Here is a 10,714-nt window from a genome sequence, read left to right on the forward strand (position 1 = left end):
AAGATGGAATGTATTTCTTGATTGTGCTTGATTGGTGAGTCTTGATTATGGTTAACCCTGGCCTTAGGCATATGTTCGCATATCCATCATCACCAAATATATGGAAAGTTTCAAGCATATATATGAACTCTTATTTAGATGGCTCACCCTGAACATGCACTTGAGTTGGTCAATCTCGAATCATTTCTTCTTTCTTCATATTGATGACATCTTGAAGTTAACCATGAATGCTCACATAATCTTCTCCTTCTTGGCTATCACTTAGCCATTATTCGCCTTAACATCTTGGCCATCACTTAGTCTTTTATGTTCTCCTTCTTCCAGCCGCGGCAACATCAACCATAGTGCCACATACGAACACCAGTAGTAATATCAGTCCAACAACACACATACAACACTACAACAGGTCGTAGACTAGTATCTCACACACACAACATTTTAACAATACAACATGTCAATAGCAAATAACACTACTAGGCTAGTAACATGATTGAGACAATCAACAAAACAAACAACATCATGAGTATTGACGCATATTCGCATCGTGTTGAACAATTTGCTAGTCAACTATTTTGTGCTCCCATCATAAATTAGAAAGAAGTCTATCCATTTATAGTAAACTTTTTTACTTTGTGATAATTCATCTTGTCGCAAATGATACATTGTTTTTACAAATATAAATTATTTGGTACAGTATCATATATAATATTTACACCTATAATTAGCAAAATTAATACGCATTCAGCCACAAATGTTTATATGTTACAGTATTTTTCACTGTGTATTCTCTAGTGCCAATCATAAAATGTATTTTGCCACAAAACATGTTTTATTGTTTAGTTGGGATGTATGCAAAACTTTATTGTTACACTGGATTTACATGTACCAATAGCATCAACATGTTTGTATAGTGATATATGTGAAACTTCGTAGAGTGTCTTAGACTATGATTAGCAAATAAATAAATAAGTAGAGGTTTCTATAGATTATGGGAAATAAAATGGATAGTTCTAGATTGTATTAAGTGTCAAGTAGTAGTTGAAAGGATCGTATACCGCACCTAGAGGGGGGTGAATATGTGCTAACCAATTTTTAGTTATTTTTCGATTTAGGTTTGACACAAAGGTAAATTCTCTAGATATGCAACTAAGTGAATTTACCTATATGACAAGGTTAACAACTAAGCAAGAGATGGCTATGCAATATATAGGAGATAGAATAGGATAGAGGTAACCGAGAGTGGAGCACGCGGAGACACAGAGATGATTCCCATAGTTCCCTTCCTTTGCAAGAAGGTACGTCTATGTTTGGAGGAGTGTGATTGCTATGAAAGTCAAACCAACAGCCACGAAGGCTTCACTCAGATCTCCTGTGAGCAACGCCACGAAGGCCTAGCCTACTTCCACTAAGGGATTTCCTCAAGGCGGAAACCGGGTCTTTACAAGGTTCTTGGGGCATACATCCACAACCAAATTGGAGGCTCCCAAATCTGTAACAACACAACAATCAACAACAATACATCAACACAAATCAACTAGGGATCCAAAAAGGAACACTAGCAAGAGAGCCCTCAAACAAATGAGGGGAAAATGTAAATCGCTTCGGTGAGGATGTAGATCGGTGTCTTCTCCTTCAAATCTCCAAAGATCAAGAGCTTTGGTTGGGGGAGGAAGGAGATCTTGCAAATCTTGAGTTCTTGAGGTGGCTCTAATGGTGGTGAGACTTGGCAGAATTTTTCCAGTGATTGAGCAAGGAGGAAGGAAGAAGAAGGGGGTATAAATACCCCCTCTCAAAATCCAGCCGTTGGAGGCTTCCGAGGGCCGGATAATCCGGTCTGAGTTGGGGCCGGATAATCCGGCCTCCCGGAAAAATCCGGCCATGGAGATTATCCGGCCAAAAGTCCGGCCTGATGCCAGGGAGGTACTGAGCCGAGTCGCCTCTGGTCCTTAGCCAAATTTTGGGGGCCTGATATTTTGCAAATATCCGGCTCGGATTATCCGGTGCGAAAAGTCTGGCCTGGGGAAATTCCGGTCAAAAATCCGGCCAATTGTCCGGCCCCATGCCAGAGCCGAAAAAGCTTGAGTCCTTAGACAAATTTTGGGGGTCGGATATTTTGCAAATATCCGGCCCGGATTATCCGGCCTGGTGATTCTGTTACAGCTTCCTTTTGACTCGTTTTTCCACACAAGTCACACATATACATGTATTTATATAATCCCTGCACCAGTTCATCAAACATTAGTGTATCACATACATTGACATCAAACACTCAAAACATATTATGAGAGATGTTCTTTCACTAGTTTGTCTTCTAATCTCATCTTCAACTCTTCGTTGGAGGGACATGGAGGGTGGTATAGTTTTCCACGTGAAAATTACAATGTTATCCACTTGATTTTAATTTATTTTTAAATTGTCATACCCCTAACATTTCTAGGGCTTTTTACACCATTACTCTTGTTTTTATTCACTTTCATGGTAAAACATTGTATCAAATACCTCAAAACACTCATGGTATCAAAATGTCATTTAAAAAAGGTAATCTAAGAATCAAAACTCTGCCAAGAACTTAAAATTTAGTACGAGTGATTTGATCTTAGTTCTGATTGTATCCTTCATTACAAGTCTCTCGTGCCCCTTGGTGAAGACGTTCCACTACGTTTGCCATTCTCCAAATTACATGACAACTAAAATCGCATGTATTGCCTTGTGCAACACTCGTTATTAAAGTGTACAAACTACAAAGATCAGAACATTGTGATGTGTGGCACTTATAGCTTCCAGTTGTGTTGAGGATATTTCTCACACGGATTAGAACAACTCTTGATTAATCCACAGATTTCCCTATTTTTACCCAAGAAATAGTCTATAATAAAGGAATAAGATGTTTTATTTATTGGTACCTCATCTCACCTACGTGCCACCATTTTGTATGCCTTGTATTGGAAAGCATATGTCGATGAACTTTTATTGCAGAAAAATCCGCTGTTTAAATAGTTAACATGTTATTTTAAAAAGTTAACGAGTTATATCATTTTAAATTGTTTACCCGGCAATTAGTTATACCCTTGGCAAGCGATGTAGAAGGACGATTAACTCATCGATCACACAACCTCACAACAAAGATAAGTAACCAATAAACAACGAAAAGGATGTGACTATTTTTTTCAATAAAATGAGATTTACCTTAGTTCTCATTCAACATTTCATCGAATCTCAGTTGCGACAACTTTGCAACTCACGATTCTTACAAAGAAAATTCAACGGTTTGAAGCTAAAAATTACTTAGTTATAACCTAAGTGCACAAATTGTGATGCAAATGATCCAAATAAGATCTGAGTAGAAATCAGGAAATCATTTTTTTATGTGAAAACAGTAAGCGGTAAAAAATCAGCACGAAGATCGGGAAAAATAATCAGTACGGGCATCCATTATCCTCTCGCGGACGGTGGACCCATCCCCCTATTTCAACAACGCCCATGCTCCCTTTTCCCTTTCAACAGCTCGAAAGCTCCTCTCAAACCCAACCCACAACGCAACGCAAAAACCATTTCTTTCCCCAATCCCGTCCCCTCCTCCGATCCGACTTCCGGCGGCATGAGGACGGCGGCGGAGACGCAGCAGTCGCGGATCCTCTACGAGCTCAGCGCGCTCGTGCTCACGATCCTCCAACCGCCGGGGGAGGCGGCCGCGGGGCCGCGGCAGGTGTCGGCGGCGGGGGTGGCGTCCATGCTGCTGGGCGCGTCCATGGCGCTCATGCTCTGCGGCTCGCTCACCTTCATGCTCGGATTCTTCCTCATGCCCTGGGTCCTCGGCCTCGCCTGCGTCTTCCTCTTCGTCGGCTTCCTCACCAACCTCTCCGGGATCGGGAGGGCCATCCTCTGCTGGCCCGCCGCGTGCTCCTCCCCCTCGTCCCACAAGGACGCCTCCACATGTACGTGATCTGGCCGTTCCCCTTCCTTCGAGGGGAAAAGAATTACTACGGCTTGTCTGTTTCTGTGTGTTTTGGATTATTCGACATTGCGATGCGATTCTGTGTAAATTTTAGGCCAATTGGGAAGGGTATTCTGTGTAAATTTTAGGCCAATTGGGAAGGGATACGAGAATTAGTGCTGTCTCTTGGCTCGATCCGCGTTAGATGCACCGAATTGGGCGTCTGTGCTTAATTTCTGCACAGAGTTGAAGGAAAGCAGCCATGGTATATGGGCGATATAAATTGTTCTGAATATTGTTGTTATTCATGAAGCTTACACGCGGATCAGATTGGAATTTTAGGATTGGTCTACCAATTCACTTCATCAGGGCATCATATTCATCCTTATGACCAGAAATTCTTCTTTTCTTCACAAAAATCTTTGGCCCTCTCCCTGGTCAATTGGGATTAACTTAAGATTTAAGCAACAGTCATCCTTACCTCATAGCCTAGAGGGAAAAAGAAAAGAAAAATATGTGACTTCTTCTGCGTGCTAGTGAGAGTTTATTGCCCGGATAATGTAGTTCTCGGAATTAGACTAAGAAAGACCGTTTAAAGTAGCTTCTTGATGAGTTAAAAAAACAATGAGAAGAATATAACTGCCTCAATAACCGTATGGAACCAAAGGTGGAAAGAAGCAGTAAACATATGAAGTCAAAAAGTTACTCAAAAGTGAAGGGTGATTTAATTGCTTAAGCGCTTTTGTGCTTGTCAAGCAGGAGACAAGAATAAGAAACTTTATATCTTTGCTAATGTTGACAGGCCACGGGTAGCTGGGTAGGGTTCTTAGGGGGTAAACTTCATAGGACGAATACATAAGCATTGATAATCCTGCCAAAAAAGAGCTGTCTTAGTCTCTTAGATGGAAAAAACAAGAGAGGAAAATAGAAACTTGACCTATATTATTTAACATTTCGCTTTCATTCTTACATTTCTGATAGGAACATGATTTTTAAATAGACAATTTACTAGATTGATTAGAGACTGTCTTCCAAGTAAGTAGTTGCGGACACGGTGAGCCTTGGTTCCCCCACCAAGCACGATTTGCTCGAGGGCAGTTTTATTTACATGATAAAGTCTCTGCCATTATGTTCCTATAATACATTATGCTGATAGATTTCAGAACATCGTGAAGATCCAATTTTCAATCTAAACTCAGTTTGTATGATTATACTGATGTAACTCCTTTATATATATATTCTTTGCCGATACTAAATGGTGCTGTACATATGTCATTATCATGCTGCCAAGACTTTCTGCATATGTATTGCTTGCTCAACTATCCAATACAGGAGTATCACTTGACCTTTTTATTGTCCTCTTCTCACAGGGCATATATTTCCCAAATCGCCATTCATGTAGACGTGAAGTTGAATATGGAGTGTGCTCCCCACAGAGATGTATAGAAGCAGCCAAGTTTGGGCAGCACTGCCAGTGTTGCGAACTGTATTTTCCTTCCTGGGCAACTTTTACCATGTAACACTACAGGTTTGAAACTATAGCTAGGAGGATACATCTTGACAGCAAACTTTGTACATACGGGAAGAATGCTCTGGTGTATTACGCGGGGCATATAATTGTTTCAGGAGTGGAAAGCCTCTTTTCTTTCCGTATTTTCGGATAAGCTTGTATCTTATTCGCCATGCTCTTGCCACGGTTTGAGGGTAATTACTGGAATCAGATATCTTTCCCAGTGGAAGGCTTGTAATGCCACATATACTTGAAATTGTATTTGTATGTTTGTTGATCACAAATGAATTGTCCATTTTGGAGGGTGACTGTTATCTGTCCTGCTCTGATGGCAACTGTTCCGTTGGCATTCTCTTGCTTTTATTTGAAAGGAAACACTCTAATCTGCATAATTTGTCCACTAGAAGGCTAGCAGTGTCTCCTGCACTTGAAATTAACTTTTATGATTTTGATTATAGGTTCCTCCATTTTGGAAATGAAAAAGAAAATAGGCGTGTGTCCAATCCGGTGGTAATGGCGTATTGCTTTTGATTACACTACCATTTGTCTCCTCTTGTTGAATTTGACCTGTCCTAGTCTGAGCTAGCAAGGCTATCGGACCTTCATGAAAGTGCTATTCTCCTGGACCCATTTATGAGATTGCTACAGGTAACTGCAGATCCTGGTACCTCTCAGGTTGCCCTGACTACATCTCGAAAATGGCTGCCCTGAGACCCAACGAACTGACAAGTATGTGGCCAGGTCGAAAGCAGGGCCATGAAAGCAAGAGGTGAGCAACCTCAAGAAGCCAAGCTCAGCTCTCCGGCAAAGGCAAGCAACTGGCTCCTTTTGGGGTTACTGTCAGCATCAGACACAGAATCAGGTAACCACGTGTGTTTTCACTTTATTCTAAACTTCACGCGCTAGAGATTCTATAAGATACGGATGCAGTCTGCCAACTCTCGGTCTATATCTTTCTTGATTAACAGAAGATAAAATGGACATGTGGATGCCATGAACGCATGCAAGAACAGAATTGCGAAGTTTTTACCACTATTGTTGTGAGAAGACCAGAATACAATACACTAATACAGACCCAGGTCCATACAGGGTGTCATGTTTCACCACAGGCAAAGCTCATAAAGCACAAAAGATTTTCACCGTCAAAAACCACAACCAGATTGTTTCTTTTTGAGAAAAGATTGTCTGTCTTCCATCAGGGAGAAACAACCTCTAGGAAGGTTCTTAGCCGTAGTTCAGGCGGAACATGTCGTTCTGCACGTAGAAGTTCCCTGGTCCAACTGGCATCAAATGGAACATCTGCACCACCAGAACATGGTAATGTTAGCAAAGAGACCGGTGGGTATGCCAAGCATAATCTTTCCAAAGAACTTGGACACATCAAAACAATCACAAATCGGCAAATACATGCAAAAAATGATTTACGGTGATCTACGAATTCATAGCAATGATTATGAAGCCACACAATAACATCCACATAGCAAATTAAAACAAAATAAAGCTGGCAGAGACGCAAATTCAACAAGGAATGCACAGTCACGCCATAATGAAGATATGAGAGAAAAGGGCATACAGGTATATCATGTGCAATTTCTTCACAGAAATAACAGAGAAATGAGACAAAAAAAATAATGATACCATTTTATTTACTACACACAAGCAGAAGTCCACCACAGGAATTTGATCTAATCCATCTTATAAGCATATATGTACTGGAGGAAGGGAAAGCAACCTATTTTTAGTTGAAATCACATAAGCACAGTTTGCACCATGTAAATAGTGGCTACCATATTATGCAAAAAGAACAATAGGGCTATAGTAAGAGGTATCAATGTATAAGGTATAACTTGACTAAGATAGAGAAATTAATATAGAATTTTACAAGATTTTTATTCTATGACTATACAACAGACAAAAGAACAAAAGAACAAAAGTACAAAAAGACATTTTGATATTCCAGAGCAAAGAGAACACCTGATTTGATGGGTTCTGCTGAAACAAAACCACAGTCAATGCATATTTAAGATAATAATACATATTCCAATCCTTCCACCAAGAGATCAGTGGCAAGCATATACTTACAGGACAAGGCATAAACAAATGGCAAGTGGTAACACATAAAAAAACCATTTGCCACAGGAAGAACTAAAGGTAATGGTACAGATCACATCAAGAATCCACAGACTACTTGAAAAGCACAAATCAGATTAAGCTCATGGCAGGTAGAAGATCGCATAGGCTGTGTAATACTGAAATATCAGAACAATAGTAGATCCTGTGAGGCTAAGCTCATAGAATTTCAATGTCCAGGGCAATAGCCATTAGCCAGAGACCAAATAAAAAAAAATCAACAGCACTGATGAGCCAGTTATAATGCAGTCCAAAATAAACTATAGTTGACAGCAGATAAATCACAACGGGTTCAGTTAACAATTGAGAATAGACCAGAACAATCTAAGGTTGTTCACACAACATCCCTGATGGGAATCTAGTGATACCATTTTATTTACTACGCATGAGAAGAAGCCAACCACAAGAATTTGATCTAATCCATTTTATAAGAATATAGTATGTACTGGAGGAAGGGAGAGCAAGCTATTTTTAGTTCAAATCACATAAGGACAGTTTGCACCATACCATGGTAAATAGTGGCTACCATATTATGCAAAAACAGCACCAATAGGCTGTGTAATACCGAAATCCCAGAACAATAGTAGATCATGTCAGACTAAGCTCATAGAATTTTAATCTCCCGCCAGAGACCAAATAAAAAAAAAATCAACAGCACCAATGAGCAGGTTATAATGCAGTCCAAAACAAACTATAGTGGACAGTAGACAATTGAGATTAAACCAGGACAATCTAAGGTTGTTCACACAACATTCCTGATGGAAATCTAACAGTTCAGTGTAGCATTCACAAGCAACCACGCCAGTCACCTACCGCCCTCCTAAGGCCTAAGCTATTACAGCATTGAGATCTATAAGCGGGGACCACCCAGTCCAGAGACTATCTGAAGAACAGCATAAACTAGATATTTGGGCATACCAGTTTAGATTAAACAACTGAGAAAAGCACAGTTAACCATTGGGAGTCAACAGCAATCTAACATTCTTCACATGGCACCGTAACATCCCTGACGGAGATATAACAATTCATCCTGGCATCCGCAAGCCAGTAGCGCCATCCTAAACCATTTCTGAATGGAGATCTAAGCGCAAAAGTTGTCCACAAAAGATGTAACGCTTCAATCAGAACATAGCAGCGAGCAGGAATTAGATCGTGCAAAAGGATCGGAGCCCGTACCTGCGAGAACTTGATCTGGTGCTCGCCCTCCCCTGCCTGGAGCGATCCGGAGACGAAGACGAGCACGCCGCCAGTGGGGCCGGCGGGCTGGCAGTCGACGGTGACGACCTTGTGGAGGCACTTGTCGAAGGGGAGGGAGGTGAGCTTGGCGGCGATGGCGGCGGCGCCCATGAACTTCTCGCCCTCGAAGGAGAGCATGGAGCCCTCCTGGTACAGCCCCACCAGCCCCGCCCGGTTGGAGTCGAAGGTGCGGTAGTAGTGGTCGACGAACGCCTTGGCCACTCCGTCGGGGTCCATCTCCGCCGCCGCCGCCGCCGCCGCCTGTGAGGTTAGGGTTTGAGGAGGCCCGGTCGCGTATGGAATGTTTCAGTTTGCGTACGAACGACGCGGCGGGGTGGAATGGAATCCTGTAAAATGCGATATCCTTGGGAAAGTGAATTTTTTCCTCCGGAGCTCCGCTGCTCTCGTCATTTAAACAAAATAAAAACCAGTTTTAAAAGTTATCAAAAATGTACAATTTATTTTGGAGATTATCAGTGATACATCTCACAGTTATGCTAAATCTTAAACCGGAATTCTATTTATTTTGTGCTAGATAAAAATGGCAAAATCTGATACGTTTTGAAGATTTGAAAATGACTACTCCGATGTTTGATCTACGTTTTTTTCATTTTTGTGTAGCTCAGAATATAAAATATTTAAAATTGATATTTCACATGTTTGTGAATACATTATTAATTATATGTGGATCTTTTTTCAGAAAAATTTTAAACTCAAAAATATGTTTTTTTGTTTTTTAATGAGATCACTCGTGGCTATGTGTACCAAATCTCTGTCCGATATCCTTGTACATATTGGATCGGCTTGATTTAAGAAAAAGGTGGACCATGCTACTACCACTGTCCATAAAAAGATATCGCGGTTATCCAAATTTAGATATATTTAGACATATTTAGTAAAAACATACATCTGAATTTTGACAAATTTTTGACATTATTTTGTGGACAAAGGGAGTGCCTGGTTTCAAAAAAAGATCAAAAGTCAAACTATATAACTTTGATCAAACTTTTAGAAAAAACTTATAAATATGTACAATTCAAAATCAACACCATTAGATATATCATGAAATGTATTTCTTATGATATCCATGTAGTGTTATAGTTTCTTGGTATTTTTAAAAAAATAGTGAAAGTCTAATTAACTTGACTTTTTAAAAATACGCCTTATTTATTGGAACAGAGCAAGTATTAGATTAGCACAACGGTACATCACAAATAGAATAGTTGTTCACTTTTACATAAAGACCTTTGAAAAAGAAAGCAAACAAACAAAACAACCTAGGAGCGATCATTTGCCAAGCAGTCGCAAAACTTCGTCGATGTCACATCTAGGGCGAGCTGAAAGAGATGAAGAAGAAGTCAATCACTAAGCCGCCTGCTTAGCACTATGGAGGACTAACCTCGTTGAGAGACGCATGTGTCGTTCGCTGCAAGCAACAAAATCTTGGCGACAAAGAAACCACATCGGCGGGGGCAACACCTGGCACCTCGCCAGCGTGAGAGCTGGAAGCACTAGCCGAAGTCAGACCCTAGCACACATTAGATCCAAAGCAGGAACAATAGGAGGATGATACCTTCGATCTAAATTATGGATGATGTATAACTTATTTTTTCCTAGAGACCTAGGTTCATGGAATCCTTGAAAACTACTTGCTTTGGTGTAAGATGCTATGAATGAGTCTTTGAGAACTTTGTAAAATTACTTGTTTACCAAACCAAACGTACGTTATCTTTTATGGTTTTTATCAATAGAATGAAATGGGCCAGGGCTAAGGTTTCACTTGCAGCTGTGCACAACATATGAAATATAAACGATAAAACGAAGCACAAATGTGTTGGAGATTAAATAGAGATTCATGATACATGTGGGCGATGCATCTTAATAACATCATAGCCTACTGTCGT

General features: G+C 40.5%; 2 protein-coding genes across 2 annotated transcripts; one reads left to right on the forward strand and one right to left on the reverse strand.

The window, feature by feature from the left end:
- The first annotated feature begins 3,484 nt into the window (after positions 1 to 3,484).
- On the forward strand, positions 3,485 to 5,610 carry LOC127302314 (uncharacterized). Its single transcript, XM_051332741.2, has 2 exons — positions 3,485 to 3,935; positions 5,305 to 5,610. The coding sequence occupies exons 1-2, from the start codon at positions 3,599 to 3,601 to the stop codon at positions 5,334 to 5,336; spliced, it is 369 nt and encodes a 122-aa protein (XP_051188701.1). The 5' UTR covers positions 3,485 to 3,598; the 3' UTR covers positions 5,337 to 5,610.
- An 840-nt stretch (positions 5,611 to 6,450) lies between these two features.
- Positions 6,451 to 9,151, reverse strand: LOC127302315 (nuclear transport factor 2). The gene is made up of 2 exons (XM_051332742.2): positions 8,751 to 9,151; positions 6,451 to 6,743 (listed from the first exon to the last, which is right to left on the reverse strand). Exons 1-2 carry the CDS (start codon positions 9,045 to 9,047, stop codon positions 6,669 to 6,671), a joined length of 372 nt encoding a protein of 123 aa, XP_051188702.1. The 5' UTR covers positions 9,048 to 9,151; the 3' UTR covers positions 6,451 to 6,668.
- Positions 9,152 to 10,714: the final 1,563 nt, after the last annotated feature.

The sequence above is a fragment of the Lolium perenne genome, chromosome 5, assembly GCF_019359855.2.
Source record: "Lolium perenne isolate Kyuss_39 chromosome 5, Kyuss_2.0, whole genome shotgun sequence".
NCBI lineage: Eukaryota > Viridiplantae > Streptophyta > Magnoliopsida > Poales > Poaceae > Lolium > Lolium perenne.